This window comes from Poecilia reticulata, chromosome 5 (assembly GCF_904066995.2).
Source record: "Poecilia reticulata chromosome 5, P_reticulata-male-v2, whole genome shotgun sequence".
Taxonomy (NCBI): domain Eukaryota; kingdom Metazoa; phylum Chordata; class Actinopteri; order Cyprinodontiformes; family Poeciliidae; genus Poecilia; species Poecilia reticulata.
Window position 1 is genome coordinate 24,039,716 of NC_088834.1, and position 20,591 is coordinate 24,060,306.

Genomic DNA, 20,591 nt, shown 5'->3' on the forward strand with positions numbered 1-20,591 from the left:
ATAAAAGGGAAAAAAAGAACAAAAAATAAAAGAACAACCACGGTAGCCAATAAGAACACGATCGACAGAAATCAAATTCATCCTAATTTCTGAAAGAATTGAAGACAATAAATAAAAAGGCGTCATCGAAACGGTGAACATCAAGTGACTCGCTTTACTTTTTGTTAGATGAAAAATATATCTTCCAGTATCTGGCTCTCTTCGAGGTCCTGCTGAACGCCGCCATGTGAGTAGTTCCCACCTGGAGTGATCAGACTCGTTCCTCTGAGTTTGGGGCTGGCGAGGGTTGAACTGCGTTGCGCCGTCTTGGGTCTCCGAGCAGCAGGCTTGTACTGCTTCGGGGCAGAGACGGGACTGAAGACATCCAAAATCTCACTCAAGGAATTGTCCAACCTGAAAGAAAGCAACACTTTTTATTTCTCGTTTTGTTTAAGCTTTATCTTTGTTTTTTTTGTATTATGTGTCTGACTTTAGTTTGCTTTGCAGGATATATTTTAGCGGAGCGGGTGCCAGCACAAATTAAAAACTTTACCAGACTGAAATTTCGAAATATTCCTGATGAGCAAAAACCCGAAAGTTCATAATGGATGGATGGACGGACAGAGTAAACAAAGGAAGGATCAAAAATAGGACAAGCTGAAATCTACTTCAAGGGGAAAATTTGTCATTCACATTTCACTTGTTAACACAGACGGTCTGAAAGCAAGACACTTTTGAGTATTAACAAAAATTCATTCTTGTCAAAATGCCTGTGGAACGCTAACAAGCAGAGTTAACAAGTCCAAACCCACTGGGGCGTCCCTGCAGAAAAAGAAAGAAGAAGAAGAAAAAAAATCTGATTTTTGCAGGTGTGTGAGAATAAGTGGGAGAGGACGTGGCGCTTTTCTCCCCCAGAATAGAAATGAGGGAGTGTGCAGTGAAATAAATAAACCAAAACGGGGGAGATTAAGCTAATAGAGATTCAATCCCGCAGTCTGGCTGGCTTGATAAATTATTCAGTGTATACACAGCCGAACGACGGCCATTCCAGATACAAAACATGAATTCTTTAAAGCACGCTCCACTGATCTTGCCAACATAATTCTCTGCTCGTTTAAAGCTGCATTGATTTGCATCGCTCTCCGCACACAGCTCTCCCAGGTAAAGGCGATCTTCGGGAGGCACTTGTTGATATGCATGCGGGTGGCCGGCGGACAGACGCAGCTTCCAATCAGGGTGCATATTGGTGTTCCTCTGCACGTAGCTTTGGACCTTGATATGTCATGTTTTAAAGCTAAATCGAACGCAACGCACATTAGTAGCTGAAAAGCTTTAAAAAGGACAACAACAACAAAAAAAAAAACGACTACATTTTGCTTTGGATTAATTTATGCATGTACAGTTCAAGAGCTAAGGAGCTGAAGGGTGATGGCTGATGGGGATAAAAAAGCTGAAGCTAATTGAAGTAAATCTGTCCTCCTTATTTTGGTCTGCGCCCCGTCAACCAGCAGGGGAAAAAATAGAAAGACAGAGAGCGGGAGAGAGAGAGAGAGAGAGAGAGAGAGAGAGAGAGAATGTGTGTCTGCTTCTATAGGAGGGACTGGAAATGAGCACTGCTGTTTCGGATAGGAAGCGGGGCAGCGAGGGAATGCGTGTGTGTGTGAGTGTGTGTGGATGGGGGGGAGTAGGGAAGGAGGAACTTTGGATGGGATGCCTCACTCGAAATGTGAGAATTTGCATTTTTATTTGTTGATTTATTTAATGGACGGGGCTCTCAAACAGCCATCCATCAACAAGCGACATGTCTGTAATGAATAATGCATCACTTACCGGCGGTCACAATCTATAACAAGCGAGAGGTGGGGGGGCGGACGTAGGAGGGGGTTACGGGGTGGCGAACAGTTTGGGTAGGAGCGAGGGAACAGACATGGGTGGGGTGGCGGCAGCAGAGACGAGCGAAGGCACAGAGATTGCATGAAGACTTAACAGAGAAAAGCAAGTGATTTTTTTTGGTAGAGCAGCTTTTCTTTCTTGAGCAGAGTTCTTAATGTAGAAATTTTGCAAAAGTCAAAAGCTGCCAGAGATTTTCTTTCCCCGCAAATAGAGTTCAGGAAAGTCTGCTTTGCTTCTGAATGGTCAGCAGTTAAAGAAACAAGCTTCTGGCATTGCTGGGAAAAAAGAAAAGAAAAAAAAAACGCCTTTGGACCTAGAACAGTGGGTCATGTCGAGGGCATCCAAGAACAGCGGATGGTTGATACTTAAGTGCTTCCATCTTCCCAGCAAGTCAATACAGTAAGAACATTTCATGAAAAAGAAAGTGGACTCTGAGTATTTCACTTTTGTGGGGGGGGGGAATCCCATACGAAGTTCTTTACCAAAGTATTCATTACCCCTTGAACTTCATTTAATTATTTTTTTTTCCTCAGCTACGAAGTTTAAAGTGTTTTATTGGGATTTTCTTTGACAGATCAGCATTGAGAAAAATGTAATTGTAACGTGGAGAGAAAACAGCACATGGTTTTCAGTTTGTTTTGATTAATTTTTTTTTTTTTCTTGTGACGATGGAATTTGAAAATCTGACCAAAATCAAACAAATAATCTTTGGGGAAACTTGACATTAAGCCTTTTTATCTAAACTTCTTCTATTTTTTCACTTCAACAACTGATCAGACACAGCAACAAAACATTATTTAATGGTTGAGATGATGAACTCGTTCGTTTTGGACAAACATTAGATCTGACCAAGCTTCTTATGAAAATGAAACGACTTCATTTCACTTTTTAAAAAGCACTGCTTTTTAGGAGGGACTGGAAATGAGCAGTCCCCCACTTAGGGTTTAGGGTTACCCCAAGCCTAAACCTGACTGAGGAAAACCTCAGTCAGTCTGTAAACTGCCTTCTAAGCTGCTGAAGATAAACGCACACAATACTTTTCAGGCCTTTAATCTGAAAAGTCGTGCATCATTTGCCTTCCTCTTCACACTTCTGCACTTCCTTTTGTTGGTCTATCATATAATATCCAAAGAAATACATACAACTTCAAGACAATGCTGGAAACACACAACACTGTAAACGTCATTACTGTCTGCCACAAATTATTCAGACTTTTCTTAGAACTTGCACTTCCTACTTGACTTATCTCTTTCCTTTAAGACAACTGTCTTGCCCCAGTGCCTCTTTTCATTTGCAGTCCAAACAGTAAGATACATTTTTTTTTTTAAATCCTATAATGGCCGCTGCGTATATCCCGCATGACAATTTCCAAACCAATCAATAGCAGGCAGGCAACGACAGGATAGATGGAGATGAGATGGGCAGGGTGTGCTAGAACTGTCTCATTACTAACTAGCACAGGATTCATGAAGGGATTAAGGAGGTCACTTAATGTTAACACCTGCTCTGGATTTGCAATTCGCACATCAAGATTGTAATGGTCGAGATTAAATGTCCATAAGGGAGCTGTTGTTGTCCAGCTGGGCAGAGAAGTCTTTACCAGAGATAAAACTTCACTTCTTACAGTTTTCATTGGTTTATTTTTTGGTCTTTATAGCATGTAGGATCTGATTATTTAATATAGTGTTTTGATTAGAAGACAAATTATAACAGATTAATTAAATACAGACTCAAAAATATTTGTTCTGTAAAGGACATATCATAATTGTTTTCTATTATACATAAGAGAAAGAAACAGAAAGACAGAAAGAAATGTAAATAAAGAAAGACGGAATGAACGGAAAAAGGAAAGAAACAAGCAAAGAAAAAAAACTAAGTAGAGTATCTTAAAAAAAAACAACAGCAGACAGCAGCTATAAAAACGGGTTCAATCAAATCCAGGTATTATTTATCAAATGATTACAACTCACAAACTCCATCTTAGAGGCAAAATTCCTCATTATACTTAGTGTAAAAAATACAGTGTGCAGCTAACAGTGTAGTTATTTTAATGGGCTTTGGAGGTGAAAATGGATGCTAATAAGATCTGATGCCCTCGGTCCCCTGTTGGAATTAATGGCCCACTGCCAGAGCTCCCAGCTTAAACTTGGACCGCGCACCACTTTGATTAAGAGTTAATCGTTGCAAGTAGTAAACTTTCAGCCGTGTTAAAGAACTGTCTTTTAAAACGGTGAGTCTCCACTATCCTACACTCACTGCATTAAAAAGCAGACATTTTTATGAAAGGCAGCATAAATGTGAGAAAGATCTAAAAATATAGCAGGGATAGTGTTTTATTAAATGTCTACATAATTTTTGAAACGCTTCACAGCGTCTCGTTTCTTTTTTTTTTTTTTTTCATTTACAGGTCCGCGGCGACCGACGAGTCCTCCCACTGTGTAAAGAATGTGCACAGGTGCATGCAGTGGGATGTTTTGCACTGGGGTTAATTACCATTTAGTGACTCGGACTAAAGCCCGACGCTCTCCACCTCATGTCTTTCTCGCCGTTTCCATTGTCCTCCATCTGGACCTAATCTGGCAATTCCTTGGTCCCCATTTTTCATGTTTTCCAATGTGCGAACCCTCAAACACACTTTTAACATCTCTCCCTAACACTTGCTGTCTCGGTCTCATTACTGTGGCAGGAAGAAAGCAGGAGAGAGAGGGAGAGAGAGAAAGAGGGCACCGTGTGCATCCAAGTCTGTTCAATTACACCTGATGCAGGATCCCTGCTAGGCCGACTAATGGAACGCAGCATGTCTCCTGACAGGCTGGCCACAGCACCAAGCTAGCCCTGTAAAAAGCTTCATTTAGCTTCTTACAGCTCGAGAACGTAGGAAAATCATCCTTTAGCTACCAGTTCTGCAACAACTGCAGGCCAAAGAGAAGCTGCAAGATCTAAAGTTTCCATTTGTATTCCTTATGTGTTGTTAAGCTGGAGATTCTATTTTTATTTTTTTTAAGAACATGGGGTAAAAAAAAAAAGCCCAAAAAAAAACAACACTAACCGCCTTGAGGAATCACAAACAACTCATAAAATATAACTAATTATCTCCCCAGTGTCTTTCCTCCCTCCCTTTCCACACCTTTATCTACATGAGTAGCTTCAAGTTTCTGATCTGAGGTTATTCGCCCAACAAACCGACCCAAAGCTTCTTTTTGTGCTGTTAATTGCCTCTCGCAATTCTGATTTTTAGATCCTACGTTTCTTCGTGTGAACAAAAAGACGCGGAACCGTCATTTAAATTAGAGCTTGGCCAAAAAAACTGTGTTGTTAAGGCCAATGTTGATGCAGAATTTTAAGGGTTTGGCAGCAGATGGTTGATATACCGATGTATTTAACTTACCCATCTGTTCATTTCTTTTGTGTTGTTTGTTTAATCTAAGAAGCAAACTTTTGTCAGTGGTGGGATTGTGTTAAACATCTACGCACCAGTGGACTGAAATGTAGCCGCTTTTTCCTTCTTCTAACGGTGGAGACATTTCCGAACTCCGTGCTCAATAAGCAACAGCTCAGAGAAAGAACGAGACTTTCAGCAGATAATAGGAAGTCTGAATGAACCACATCAAAATCGGTCTGGTTTAGGTTTTTTGCTCTTACGACGTCTTTTAACCATTGAATATGTTGGATTTGAAAAATATTTGGCAGAATTTTGTAAAACTTTAATGCAGGGTTCTACTGATTATTTCTGACTTCTGATTTCTAAAGCTAGCCATGCTAACTGAGCTTTTCCTACAGGATGCTAAAGATTATTATTTTTTGGTTCTTTTGTTTCCATTTTTCAACAGACTGGAATTTGTTGACAAACAAACGTTGCGTTCTGGAGTGATCACATGGAGTATTAATAACCACCTTCTCTGTTAACAGCACCTGGCATGAAAAGCCATGGTTGCCTCTAGTGAATCACAAAGAGCATGTCTGTCAAATATCTAACTTAAAACTAACTTTGTTGCTGGAGTAGAAGCACTACGAGAGTAAAACCTCACAATTGGAGTGAAGGAGAAGGATTATCCAATCTTTCTCCTTCACTGCTCAAGGCAGAAGTGCAAGAAAAAAAACAGGGATTATGGTAGAAATAAAAAAAAGGAAAAAAAGAAAAAACTAAACAATGTAAACAGAAGATGTTTCATAAAAATCTAAATAATATTACATTAAAACTTGCTCACCTGTTTTCAGGGATGTTTTGGATTACAGAAACCGAGGTGGGGAAACTTTGAGTTGAAGGGGTTCTTGCTGGAGATGTGGCCATGTCCCTTCGAGACCGTTGTAAAGGATCATCTGTGAAGAAAAAACACAACTGCTGTAAAAGAAATAAAAAATAACAGCAAGTCAGGAAACAAAGAGTATATGGTACTTAAAGAAAGTACCATACAGTCTTTCTTTTATAAGCAACAGAATAGGGTTTTATAAGCAAACGGAATAACAAAAATAAATCAGTGGTATCCAGCTCCTGCATTACGGTTAGAAATGAAGTGGATCTTTTTTTCTGTGCGCTGACAGGCTTACCCTTTCCACTGGCAGAAGGAGCAGGAACAGCCTGGGAAGTCTTTTTGTGCAAATTCTGTTCTGCAGAATGAGTTTCCACATTCCCAGACGACCTGCAGATCACAAGGCAGATTTTTTTCCACTAGTTCTACAGGATTCTATGGGTGTGAATTGCTTATTTGATGGCTGGGTTTAGTGTCAGATAGAAACTATTATTTGACTTACCTGGAGGGAAAATCTCGGTGGGAAGGACCCTCTGACTCTGACCCAGCATTCTTTGAGCTACTGTCCTGAGCTGGACTGGTTCGTTCGATCCAAATCAAAATGAGGGAGTACAAAGTCAGAAAAACAGATGATCTGCAATGACTGACACTTGAAACATCGTACAAAGGACGGACGGACAGCGACCGACTGGGTGTGTGTTAATTCAGAAACAAAAGCAAACGCTCATCAACTTCAGCCCGTAAACGTTTCCCAGCGGTGTCGCTGCGTACGGGCCGTGTTTCTTTGGCTTGTGTGTTCTACCTGCTGCGAAGAAGTCGTGACTGTCGAAGCTGCTCTGTCTGTCTGCTGAATCGCTCCTCCTGCTCAGCCAGCCGTGCCTGCAGCTTCTCCCTCTCCAACTCCAACTGCATCTTCTGCAGCAGCAGCTGGTGCCGCTTCTCCTCCCAGTCCTCATGACCCAGCAGGGGCCTGGTCAGGGCTTCCTTTGCTTCTGCAGTAATTATGTTCCTACTTGGCAGCCTATATGGAAACACATGCAATACATAATCTACATGTTTCCAGTTTGGTTGTGTATCAAAATTAGAGAAAAAAAATTTCATACCACCCTATGCTTTTCACTAGTTTGTTATATTACAACAACAAACTATGTTTTTTGAAGTAAATTAAGACTTAATGTGATAGACCGACAAAGAAGCACGTGACTATCAAGTGGAAGTGAATGATAGCAAGTCTTTTGCAGTAATTTTCAAGCCATTTTGTTCATCTAGATACTGAAATGTTTGCCTACTTGTCTTTGTAAAACCTCAGAAGCTCAGATGGAATAGAGAAAATCCACAAGGCTCAATTTTTAAGTGTAGTCAAAGAATCATAATCAGATTCATGTCTGGTCTTTGACTGGGCCGTTCCATCAAGCGTGACTTTATCTTGTTGCATACTGTCTTATACAAGCTATCTGCAGGCTTCAGCAAGTCAAATTTAAGCCTTTTAAAGACATTTTTAATGCCACCTTGAGTAAAATAAAAGAGAAAAAACTGTAGACATAGGGGATGGTTGGGAGGAGTTGCTGCATTGCAATCAAGGACAGCAAAAACTGTGAACCCGACTTTGTGCTTCTCACACTGCAAATGGCTCTCTAGTCTTAACCCTCACAGTGACAAACGTTTTTTTTTTGGCAAAAACAAACGTCGTCCAGCCAACTGCTGATCAAATTTGTACTTACCTAAGTCAAAAAAGCTAACTAGCAAAATAGTAAGAGTATATTAGATATAAGAGGTATCCTCAACCACCTCAAGTCAGAGAACTCAATTAAGATGTTTTCATGCGACTGCAACTTTTACCTGACAGAAAGGTTCTGCAAGACAATAAAAGCTACTTTAAAGAGTTCTACCACAATCAAATTTAAAACATGTGATTACTGTATTTAAGGCCAACTTAATTTTTTTAATGAATTTAGACATTTTAGACTTTAATTTTAGATACACAAAATGTAATACTTTTTAAGGATCTGCAAACACCTTGTTAGTGTATTGTAGCTTTCTTTTAGCAATTACCTTTTCTGTTATTTTTTAAGGCTGAAAACAAATGCATGCCACACTTTTCAGATCCATCAAGCACACTTTTTTTCTTCCACTTCAAAATGATACACTACATTCCTAATAAAACACTAAAATCCTACACTAACGTTTGTGATTCTAGCATATAGAGGCAGTACAGGGGAGCATTAATAATTTTTCCAAGAGTCTGCACGTCAACACTAACATTACCTTTGATGCTCCCTCGCAGTGAAGGAGTCATGATGACAGTTCACTAGACAGCAGCTGCTTTCACCTCTCCTGTGCTGTGTACCACAGCCAATGTCATGACAACTGCCTTGGCAGTGCTCACATGTGTAGCATATGCGTGGCTGCCTGCAGCCTCTTTTTTGACTCGTGTGCTGTTTGGTTGCCCCGTCGTTTGGACTAAACTCTCTGTCACAGGAAAGAGAGGCAAGGTTCCTAAGCGTCTCTGCAGCACCTCTTCTTACGTTAGGGCTCCTGTACAGCGAAGCCTGCTGCGCTTCGGCAGCAGCGAGGCCGATGTACGAGCTGTCAGAGAATGAGCCATTAGCTCTGCTTGTAGAGAGCCTGCTGGGGGTTTCCTCAGAACCGAGCACCTGCACAGAAACCAAAAGAACAATTAGTTCTGTTAAGCCCATTTAGAAAGCCTCTGAGAGTTTAATGAAGTGCTTCAGCCAAAACAGACTGCTCTATAAAAGTTTAATTTACAGCTAGGTAACAAAACACAAATTCTCCTATACAACATTAGGACTTTCCAAACTAACAAAAGCTAATGCGGTATGCTGCCACAACAAGTTTCAAGCTGCTGCCGGAGCATGGACGTGAACCGCAGTGTTTGGACACACCGTGTGCAGACGCTGATGCTTCCAAAAAGAGCTGCTGAGTCATTATAGCGCCACTAATCTTTCACAACTGTAAAATTTAACAGACTAAGAGGACAACTTGGCATTTACATCAAGATCAAGGAAATTATGAGCCAAACACAGGGAAGAACCATCTCGTATTCTAATGGGGGAAGAGACTGAGTAATTTGCTGAGGGTCAGAGAGCAAGCAAACACTTATTATTCAGAGCCGCTGAGGGACGACGAGGTTGACAAAGTCACTATTACTCACAGAAGCCTTCCCCCGAGTTGCATCTTTGCCTCTACAAAGTCACCTTGAGAGAGAAACGGACTAGATATGGTTAGGTCAAATACTCTGAATTTACTTTCCTGAACCCTTTTGTTTGACTCCATTTTAAAATGTCACAGCTCAAGAACAGATGATATGAGAAATTTGCACGGACTAAAGAATTGACAACTTCGGAATATGACCTCACATGCACAAAGCTGCGGCATTACTCTGCTAGCAATTAAAGTGGTTTAAATATGATTTAAAAAAGGTATTAAGAATTTAGATTAATGTATTCAGAGATATGATTATATAGGTTGTATTCATAAGATGATAATAAAATAATACTCTACTACAAGTGTGAATAATTGAAAAAAGAAATGGCTACAATGCCTCAATATGTCTAAGAAGCTTACAATCTCATTTCCTTGTTAGAGAAGTAGTAAATTTTTTTTATGATTATAGAAAAAAAAATTCCGAATTTTAGAGAATTAGCTGCTGTTCAAATACAACCAGGTCATTTCGTTCAGTTAGTATTCTTCAAACAAACAACTCTGACTCACTGTCACATTCAGCATGACAAATTTGTGCCTGAGAACATGACGGAGGTCGAAGGAGGACGCTCTCTGAATGTTGTCACAGCTAGAGGAAACCATTATACATCACACGGTCAAAACAAGTCAAGCTGGGCATTTTCCACAACAGTAAATATTTTAAAAACATCAATATTGTCCAGCAGACTCCTAAAGACGGCCAGTGGGCAGCAATCCTTCTGTGTGCTGCTGGGACGGTCTACAGCTCCAGTCAGCTGTAACTTGCTTAACAATGAGTTACAATCAGCAGAAAGTCCCAGAGCAAATAGCTCCAATGTATCTTTGGTTACTGGGGAATTGCGCACTCTTTCGGAGAACTGCATGTGTGGCAAACCAGTTCTGAACTGAAATATTTCCACCACCTCTCTAAAGACACAGAAGGAGAACTTTGAGTCAGAAGTTCCTGCAACTGGCTGCCCTGGTTTCAAATATTTAAATACCAGCATCAGTCATAAAAAGACCTTTGCAAAGTGACCTTCAATCCCAGCCTTCAGTTTACATGCTTCGTTCAGAACCAACTACAGTGACATTATATACATATACAACAATGCCATCCTTCCACACTGTGCCTTACCTTAGTGAGGGTTGCTGGATGAGTGAGGTGAGCAATGGACTGGTTCAGTTTGGCCTGCTGCTCAGAAAGGTACTGCTGGTAGAGGCCAAGCAGCTCCTGGCACTCTTTGTATTGTAGCTGCAGGCCTGGAGGACCAAAGGTTAAGTAGCAAACAGACTTGACTTGAACAGGTGAGCCTTTCATATCCCTTACCCAACATCCACCATGTTGGCTAACATCTTGTTACGTTAAAGATGACATTAATTTAAAAAAAAGAAACATATGTAAATAGCTGCATTTATGTTACAAGGTTATTATAACCTTATAAATTTTGTTTTTCACCTGAATGTACACAGGGCCTTTGAAAGTGGTCACAAAGCCAAAGTTTGAGCTATTTTGATCAGGTGATTTAAAATAAATTTCAGTCAGATTGAATGGAAAATTTTACCACAGATTCCCAATTGGACTTAGGCCTGTACTCTGAGCCACTGTGTATATAATGTGATTTATTTGATTTTAACCCTGCCTGTGTGTTAAATTTAGTTAAGCTAAACACACAGGCAAAAAAACATGAATCTAATAAATTAATGGTTTATTAGATTAAAATGACTTCCAATCGAATAACTAATAATGTTCACAGGAGTGTATTTGGCCGCCATTCACAAGATGGTGCTGCTGGTCATTGACGCAAGAATAAAGATGGAAGGGCTATTCCCATACTGGAAAGTAAAGCGGTCCAAATAAGAGTCCGATGAGGAAATCAAAATACAGTTTATGCGGTTCTGTTTTGAAATATAAACACTCGGCAAGTTCCTTAAGTTATCACCTTAACAGCCTTCCTTATTCAGTCAGTATTTGATACAGCGAACACAAAATAATGTTAAAATTTATTTATTTATTTTTTAATAAAAATTTAACATGTTATAAAAAAATGTTGCCCTTCAAACAGAGAACAGCCGGAATTATACTGAGTTTGTACTAATTACAAATAAAGTGACCTCTGGCATCAGCCGGTTGCACAGGAAGTTATTTAGGGCAATTAGTGTCAAGGGAGCTGCATATGTTACAATTTTCCAACCATTATTGAAAATATCTGTTAAACAATGTAACATTTTCCCTTCACTTCACAATTATGCCCTATTAATGTGCAAAATATAAAATCCCAAAGAAATGCATTGAAGTTTGTGCAACGCAATTAAATGGGAAAACGTCCATGGGGTATAATCGATTTTGTAAGGAGCTGTAAAGTTTGAAATAATTTATCATGGTCCCATTTTGCTGCCTAAGAAACCTTGGTATTTTTTTTTTTTAGCTTCATTGCATTCTTGGCTCTGTACCTGCAAACTGCAAACTGAATTTAAATCTTCACTGTACCACAAAAGGTGGAGAGAGCTTCAACTCTCCAAACAAATGGAGGGAAGAGTTCAGCAAAATCAAAGTTGTTGTTGTGGCATGTAGCTTTTTCGCCATCTGGGCTGAGCCAAGCTGTGTCGAGCTGAGCCGGGCTGTGCCACGCCAGGCTATTTGCCAGACAGAGAGCTGGCAGCCAGAGGAAAACTAATCTGGAACGGGAGTACTGCTGTGCCTCAGGAGCCCACTAATGACAGTGGCAGCACCACACCAACACCGACACATACAAAGATAATGAGCACGAGAATGGGGAGACTGCACACAGGCACATCCGCACACGTGCAATAATCAACTCTGACGTTCTAGGACACAAACACACGTACACACAAGACCCTCATGACACTACAGTGCAAATTCCCCACATGCACAGTAAACAGTCCACACATAAACACAACAATAAAGCAGGTTGTGCACAAAGCACGTAGCGCGCACACACACTACCCCCAGTCTGACCATAAAGTGTATTCCTCCAGGTCATATCTTTTTATGATGGTGGCCATGCTCTCCCATCTGATGAGTTTTTCTCACCATCCATTTGCACAAAAAAAAAGGAGCTTCCGTTTAAAGAGAAAATCAAAGTTCAGAGTAGAGTCTTATTGAAGAAATAGTTGGCGGAACACTGAATAAGAAAACACTTTCCTTGTTAGACGACTTCAATCAGGCCGTGGAAATGAAACCAGGGAGGGAGGGAGGAGAGAGAGAATGACTTTGAATTGAGGACCAGACACCGGGCAAATGCAATGTAGCGACTTCCATAAACACTGAGAAAATGTGAGAGAACACTTTGATTAAACCCTCAGCCTCACCCGGGCTCCCGGATGCCTGCGCTGATCTCCATGAAAGCAGCTCTATACGGAAAACCTAAGGACATCACAAGGGCATCACATCAAGCAAACCTGCACTGGAAGGTCTGTTTATGCAGCGCGGGAGATTGAACATGCCTCCTCGGCTATAGATTACCTCAATCCAAGGTAGAATATGAAATATGAAACATATAAATAAACCAAATTCATTTCGTCATACCTACGCAAATGCCACCTCTACACTTTCTCTGTCTTAAAACCACTCAGTAAAGCGTACTTGATTGCAGCACCGATGTCATTACGCTAAACATGCTTTCCCTCCCCTAGGGCCTTGGACCTCAGCCAGTGGGAGCACTTTGCAAACTCCCAGTTTACATCCCAACTACAAAGTGCCGACAATAACACACACACACGCACACACATGCACACACACACACACACACACACACACACACCCTTCCCTTCCAAAAATATTCCAAAGCGAGGTGTTGGAGTGAAGAGGCTTCAGATGGAGCCTGTCAAAATGATTCACTTCCCTGTCAGGCAGAGCCTCAAATGAAATAATGAAATCCATTTCAAGGTGGAACAAATTTGCACAGAAGGAAGGGGAAGTGGGGGTATTTTAAAACCCGCTTTAGTACTCTGTGTCAAACAGATTGAGCCTGAGAAGGGATGCAAAAAGGGAGCGGGGGACAGAGAGCCTGATGCATGATGGCTGTTGAGTACATCAAAAGTGTGTGGGGAAGAAAATGACAGGGAAGTAATAGGAGATGACAGTTTACATAATCGTCTCAATAGTACTGATTCTGGAGAATTGAATTCAGAAAGATGTGAAAACACGTCTGGATTCAAGCAAAAGAAAAAAAAAAAGAAGAAGAAAACTGACAAAACCACCGATAGACAGACGTGTTTATAATTCATAGACGACAACTGGATGGAGTCAGAAGTTTGGACTCGCACAGATCAAGTCGTATCTCACTGAAAGTTCAGGAAAGCCAACAGTAGGTGCAGTTTTACGGCTGCTAAATATATTTTGGCACCCACAAAGAAAAATGAAGTACAGAAAGCAAAATTATCAAAAACATTTGCTAAGTTTTAGTGCATCATGAAACGCAGGCAAATTAAACTCTCCATAGTTCTGGTTCAGTTATCACTCTAACTTTATGGCGATGATGGACCCAGTGTCCCCCATGTCTTCCACCTTATACTCCTACAATGACAATGTTTACATTCTTGAATAGGAGAAGGTGTTGTCAATGTTTGCTTTTTAGTGGAGGTGAACAGCAGGAGCCATCAAGCCATTCAAAAAATGTCCTTAAGGGGTTGTGCCTGATATCCTGAAACTTGTGCTGCCAATAGCAGTAAATAAAAAGAAGTATAACCTAAGACGATATAAGGACACCATTCAAAATATTTTTCAGCCTTCCTGCAGTGAGCGGTCATTATTTATTTATAGTATGAGCAGAGGCTACATCACATTTTATGTGAGAGACCAGTCGCCCCAAAATGAGGCTTTATTACTTTAAAACAAAATCAAAATTATTCAAAAGTTCACATTTCAAACTATCTTTGGCGAGAAACCCGCCACACCTAGCATGGCTACCATTACTTAAACAGCTGTCTCCATATGCATGCCCTGGATAACGTGGGCCCTTTACTCCAACATTTCCAAATCCAGAATGATTCGTGAGAAAGGCCGAAAGCTCAAAAGCATAAAACAAACCAATTTCACTGTACTTCATTCAGTGTTCCCGTTATCTGCTTTAAGTCTCATTCTCTATTGCTTTCTGGTAGCCAGGAATAAACCAGAAAGACGTCTCCATAAGCTTTAAATATATATATATTTTCTTTTTAAATGGCTTTTTGCATATCTGCGCGTTTCCAGACCTTGTTTTAAACATCCAACTGATAATGAAAGTAGCTAGCTTTGAGTCTTTACCCTACACATAAAAGTAGTCATTGTTGGCGCGACTTGGTAGCCTGTATGTATGGCGAATTCACAGATTGGGGAAAAAAATAAATAAATAAATAAAAAACATATATATATGTGTGTGTGTGTGTGTGTGTGTGTGTGTGTGTGTGTGTGTATTTGAGTCGATAAGCTGTTAGAAACAATCATACTAAAATAAGAATCTGAGAACAAGTCAATTTTCTTTGTCTTCTGTGATCATCACAATTCTTCCAACTCTCACATGTGCTTTGAATCGTTAGTCATTATGAATCATGACAAACAGAGAGCCAGTCTGACAGACTAAACTGACAACACCAACACAGGACAAATCCTATTTCAATATTAAAGTTGAGCTCTACCTTTAAAAAAATTAAGAGTCTCGGCTTGATGAAAGATTGTTCTGTAGTGATATTTTAATTACTACTCTTCCCGACTCTTAAGTTAAAAAATCTTGCAGTCTTCCAAATTCAACTTCAGCTTAAGTCTCAAATGACTGGAGAGCTGCGTGTTTTACTCAATTTTTTTCACAAAATATTTGTGCAGGCAGGTTTTGCAACTGCTTAGTACACAGAGAAAATACTTGTTTCTACATGAAGGATGAAAACGAGGAACTAAACTATATCAACATGATTGACCTCCCCATCATTTCTTCTCTTTTTATCCTATTTAGTACAAATGTTTTATTTTTATTCGTAATACTTTAGCAACCAAACAAGTTACATACATGTGTAAAGTATATACAAACTAAAATGACCAAGTTTTTTTTTTTAATTCTCAAAATGTTATTTTATTGCAAATGCCTAACAGCATGTCTACAAGCTACAATGGAAAGCTAAAATATTATTGTGATAAAAATTTGATTTAACTCGTAAGACGTAAGGTGCACATGAAAAGTGAAATGTTTGTATTGCTCATTACAAAAACAATTTTTAATTAAAGTTGGGTTTTATCCATCCATCCATTTCAATTATTGTAAATTCAAACTCAACCAGAATTGAATTATGCCAGTAATCTCTAATTGAGCCTTTTATAAGATCACAAGTTTCCTTTCATATTGTTTCCTCTCACTAAATAGCAGCAACAACAAACCAGACGTCTATGCTGCGTTAGAAATCCCAAATGATTTCTACACAGGCCAACACGCCTTTAAGTACAAAACACTTTCCTCCCATCTCTGCCACAGATTGACTTCTGTATGCCAGTCAGTTGCAAATGTCAGCCGAATATCCCTAATATCAAGGGTACTTTTCTAACTTATCCTGGGTGGCTGGGGGCTAACGTATAGTCCAACATCCTTTATACCTCAGACAACCCTGAGTCTTGGTTAGATAAGATAAGCAGAGGCGTAATGGAATTAGACTTGACAAGACCCTCACTCAGTGCGCTTGCCTTTGGTGTCTCCTTAACCTTTCCAAGAAGTGTGCGAACCTTCTTCCTAAGAAGGGGCTTCCTGACTTTTGAACACACTCAAAGACTATGTTATCCCCCCCCCCCGCATACCCCAAGGTGCTAGAATTCAAACACTTTCTCCTCTTAAATACCTTTTAATGAAGTTTAGAAGTTTGCTGTAAATGCCAAGTCTCCAAGCTAAAGGGACTTTAATAGAGTTGTGCTTTCCCAATTTTCCCTGCTGCTGTTGCATATTGTGCAAATTACCAGCTGGGTCAAATAAACTTCATATTCTGCTGCCTTCTTAATGTAAAACAGACTGATGGAAATGCCCAGGTGGTGCCTGAGTGGGAACATGAATGAGCAGAGTTCACACACTTTTGTTGTAAAATTGACTGGAAAAAGACTTCATTTTACCTATTTTATAATTGTTTCATTTAATTAAATCAAGATGATGAGATGCTGTATATTGTGCTGCTTATAATCTCCCGACCTGTGAATTCTTATAGACATCCATATTAAACAAATTAGAAACGAGGCTCATTTTGTCGGACTGAAGTAGCTTTTGAGAATATCAACCTTTAAGTAGGCATTTAGGAAAGTTTTTGCTAAACCCACATTTCTGCGGTAAATGTTTTAATATTGCTATGATGTAGTATTTAAATAATAAATGCGTTTTTAAGCTATCATAGTTAACAGAAAAAAAGCCTTGAAGACATCAGTCCGTATATGATGTGTTTCACTTAGTGAACTGAGTTACTAAAATGCAATAACTTTATTCTAATTTATTGAACACGACTGTAATCTTTTAAAACCATTTTCATGTTAAAAGGTTCGAGGCTTTCCAGGTGAGTGAAAAATATTCCGTATTCAACAAGCACCCACAATAAGAGAGGGTTTACAACAAACACAGTGAAAAAACAAACAACATGGTTCTCCGAGTTAATATCAAACCTCACATAAGATAATTTAGACGGCAAAGACCACCGGCTCCAACCACGAAATTGATTCTGAGCACAACAGTGGATAAGCTGCGAGCAATTGAAAAAGGACAACTGCAGCAAGCATCAAATAATCTGAATGCATCCGTTTCTTTGCTTTTTGTGTCAGACTGATAGGTCTAGCCCAAGGCCTTGAGGTACCCTTACTTAAGACAACACTGCCCCCTGCAGATTGCTTTGTGAAACATTAATAAAATAGTATTTATTTAATAAAAGTGCATTGATATTAGTAAAGTTATTTTGTTTTGAACAGTGTTGATAACTTATGCAGTGTTGATACTATCAACAGAATAAAGGCATTTTTGATATGATTTTGTATTAAAGCCAACAGCACTAGTGTGTTTGGTAGTTAATTTTATGTTCTTAGCATGTCAAAAATGACAAAACTTACTTGCCTAATTTTAAAAACTAAGGATTTTGTTCTTATCCTCTATACGTTCTTAGACATAGTAAATATGCCAGTTTATAAGATATCCATTTGGATAACCTAGCACATTTCATTTCCATACATCACCACTTAAAGTCGTTCATAGATTTTTGACTTAGTATTACTAATACATCTAATAGTTTCAACATGTCAAAACATTACAAAAGACCTGCAAACATTCATAAATCAAATCTCCAAAGATCTAAGCCTAACCTTTGTAAGTTGAATTGTAGCTGTAGTTTTTTCTTTTTACAATATAAAAGTGCATCTTATGGCAAATTGTATTTATTTTTAATTCGTCACACACAAATTGGCATGCAAGTGTTTGTTTACATTCATTTTAACAATTATGGCATCAGTTAATGAAAACCTACATTGAAGGCCCCAGTATCTGGAGAAAGAAAGGACAAAATCCAAGATGCTTGAGATCCAGTTTGACATTTGTACAGTCAATGATGGATTGGGAAGTCCTGTCATCTGCTGGTGTTGGTTTGTTATGATTTATCTTGTTCAAAGTAAGCGCAGCAGTCAGTCAGGAAACTCTGGACCACTTCCTGCTTCCCTCTGCAGACAAAGTTTGCGCTCACTTCCTGTTTCAGCAGAACTTGGCTCCTCTCCGCTCTGCCAAATGCTGCATTAATACAACATTCCCATTTTCTAAAACTGAGTATTAAAAGTTCCTTAGCTGTAGCCATAATCGTCAAAATTAACAGAAACAAATGCTTAGATATGAGTTTAACTTTTTAAAATCGAATTACTAAAATAATTTAGCTTTTCAATAATCTAATTTACTGAGAAGCACCTGAAGGACCTGTACAACACAAAGATTACCCCAATTACATATAAATAGCAACTGTTTACAACATTTTCTGCCAGTGAGTTTGAAAGGATACTCTCTCTTTCCTTCGCTATCATCAGGTTCTGCTGCTCTAGATCCTGGATCTTGCATTCAAAGTTTCCCTGTTCATTTTTCAGACGCTGCACTGACTCCTCTTTCTCCTCACTTACTCTGTAAACCAGCAAGGCGCATTGTTAGAAAATAAGGAAAGGAACAGACTGTCTACACGTAACCTATGACACCAAAAGAACTTCAATTACTAACAACATTTCAAAGACGCTCTTTGCCATATGATTTCACATACCTGGCTAGCTCTTCAATGAGGTTTGCAATTCTCCTTTTGTCTTCAAAACACAGGTCCTTTAAAGAGATGTTGCTCTTTGCTCTGCTGCTCACCTATATAAATAACAGTTAAGAGGTACACAGAGTTAGCGACGAACAGTTGAAGTGAAAATCTGCCAGCCTTAACATGCTGAACTACATTATCTACGAGAAAGAAGAAAACGCAACATGTACCGGACACTGATTTACCTGTGGCAAAGGAAGATGGGTACCACTTGGCTGAGAGAGGGTGTGTATAGTAGGCACATAATCCCTTTTATCCCCTAATGCTTCTTCTGTAGTATAACTCTCAGAGAAATCACTTTGATAGTGGCCTTGTTTTCTCCCCGTCGCTTTTAGTGAAGCTTGATTTTTGCCATTAGTAGAATGCTTCACTCGGATCTTGGTGTCTTTTTTTCTGGACGAATAGATCCTGTCTGGGCCCAGACCTGCAGGTGTCTGACTTTTCAGTCCTACATCAACTCCTAAGACAGTTAACAGAAAGAAACAACAAGCAAATACAGGAGTGTTTATACAGGATTCACACATCTAGGTGTTGTACTTTGGTCAAGAACTGATAAAAATATTCTTTCCAAATATTTTTTGGAAATAATAATGTCATGCAAATCTTAATAAATAACATGGATAACCCAGTGGATGGATCATACACGAAGTATACTTCAGGTTTTTCCACGATTTCTTTTTTTCCATGTTAATAGCACTGATCTGTCAAAACATGAACTGCACTAGAGCCCTGAAAGTCTGCTGTGGTATCTGGTACCAAGCAGTTCCATAAAGTCTTGGAAATCTTGAAGTGGGTTCACCAGAAACCCGACTTGGTTGAGTTCTGTGGAATTTGAAATTAAAGTCTAGAAATCAGATTAATTGTGTTGCTGCTGCTGTGTTTTGGACCACTGCTAGCAGAAATGGCTGAATGTCTCATTTTAAGATATGAATCACAATACTGTGTAACTTTCATCTCATTTCTTGGTTCCTTTGTTAGAAGTTGAGAATTTTTTTCAGCCCTTTTCACGTGTGAAGGTGCAATTTGCATTTTGACAAGCATATATAATTGGGGGAGGAATGGTTAAGACTATCAAAGTATGATAAACATGAGTAAAAATACTAATTTCAATGTGTTTTTCCACATATTGAAAATAAAAATAAAAGCTTTTGCTGAAAGCAGGAGACCACTTATTGTAAATTGATATTTAATATCCATATTGACCATTACAAATATATTGTCAAATAGACTAACATTATTCTATTAATATTTTGTTTCTGAAAAAAGCCTGTTAAATTTGGCATTTTCAAGTAATTGTTCAAAATTGTATACTTTATAGAGTAACAAAATTACAAAAGGTGATTTTAATTCGTTAGTTAAAACTATCTAATCAAGTTAGAAGAGTTTAATAGTGTAACATTGATAGTATTTCAGTTGAGCTAAGCAACATTTCAAAACTCCCAAAATTCAATTAAGTTAAATCTTGGGGTTATTCAAACATAAACTAATATAGCAATAAATTAGCCTTTCTTCTACTGCTAGATGCTCTTCAGTGTTATTCTTATTGAAATAACATTAGGAACTGATAAGACTCGCCGCAGGCTACCGTGTGATTACGGAGTTCACAGCACTGTAATTCCTGACACTAAAATAAATGTAAAAAACTTAAACTTCAAGTAGCCAGCTAACATTTTTGCCCTACTTCCTTTCATTGAGACAGCAACTTTCCTGTTAGCTGCTCACACAAAAAGAGAGCACTAAAGCAGGACCACTTCAAACCCCCACCTATTTGCAAAGCTCGTACGGACGTAAGGTACTCTGCGAAGCGTAAAAAGTCAAACAAAAGCAAACATACCGAAATTCTTCCAAAATATCCCCGAGTTTCCACTTCTCTTTGCTGCTGCCGCCATATTGAAACAACCGCCACCACTCCCAGAGAGCCAAGCGTTGCTAAGGAATGGTAGCCCCGCCCTTATTTTTCAACTAAGAATCTCATAGGGCGAAATGCAG

The 20,591-nt window shown here is 39.1% G+C and overlaps 1 protein-coding gene across 1 annotated transcript; it reads right to left on the bottom strand.

Annotated features, from left to right (window-relative positions):
• Nucleotides 1-134: 134 nt before the first annotated feature.
• Nucleotides 135-20,551, bottom strand: kiaa1328 (KIAA1328 ortholog). Its single transcript, XM_008409485.2, has 11 exons — nucleotides 20,437-20,551; nucleotides 18,788-19,062; nucleotides 18,561-18,652; nucleotides 18,312-18,427; nucleotides 10,459-10,583; nucleotides 8,388-8,776; nucleotides 6,925-7,143; nucleotides 6,625-6,699; nucleotides 6,421-6,512; nucleotides 6,081-6,192; nucleotides 135-393 (listed from the first exon to the last, which is right to left on the bottom strand). Exons 1-11 carry the CDS (start codon nucleotides 20,489-20,491, stop codon nucleotides 165-167), a joined length of 1,779 nt encoding a protein of 592 aa, XP_008407707.2. The 5' UTR covers nucleotides 20,492-20,551; the 3' UTR covers nucleotides 135-164.
• Nucleotides 20,552-20,591: the final 40 nt, after the last annotated feature.

Coding starts and splice junctions, on each gene's coding strand:
- kiaa1328 (XM_008409485.2), bottom strand. CDS start 20,491: ATGGCGGCAGCAGCAAAGAGAAGTGGAAACTCGGGGATATTTTGGAAG. Junction 18,428..18,560: donor CTCATTGAAGAGCTAGCCAG/GTATGTGAAATC, acceptor GCTGGTTTACAG/AGTAAGTGAGGAGAAAGAGG. Junction 7,144..8,387: donor ACTGCGAGGGAGCATCAAAG/GTAATGTTAGTG, acceptor GTTTCCATATAG/GCTGCCAAGTAGGAACATAA.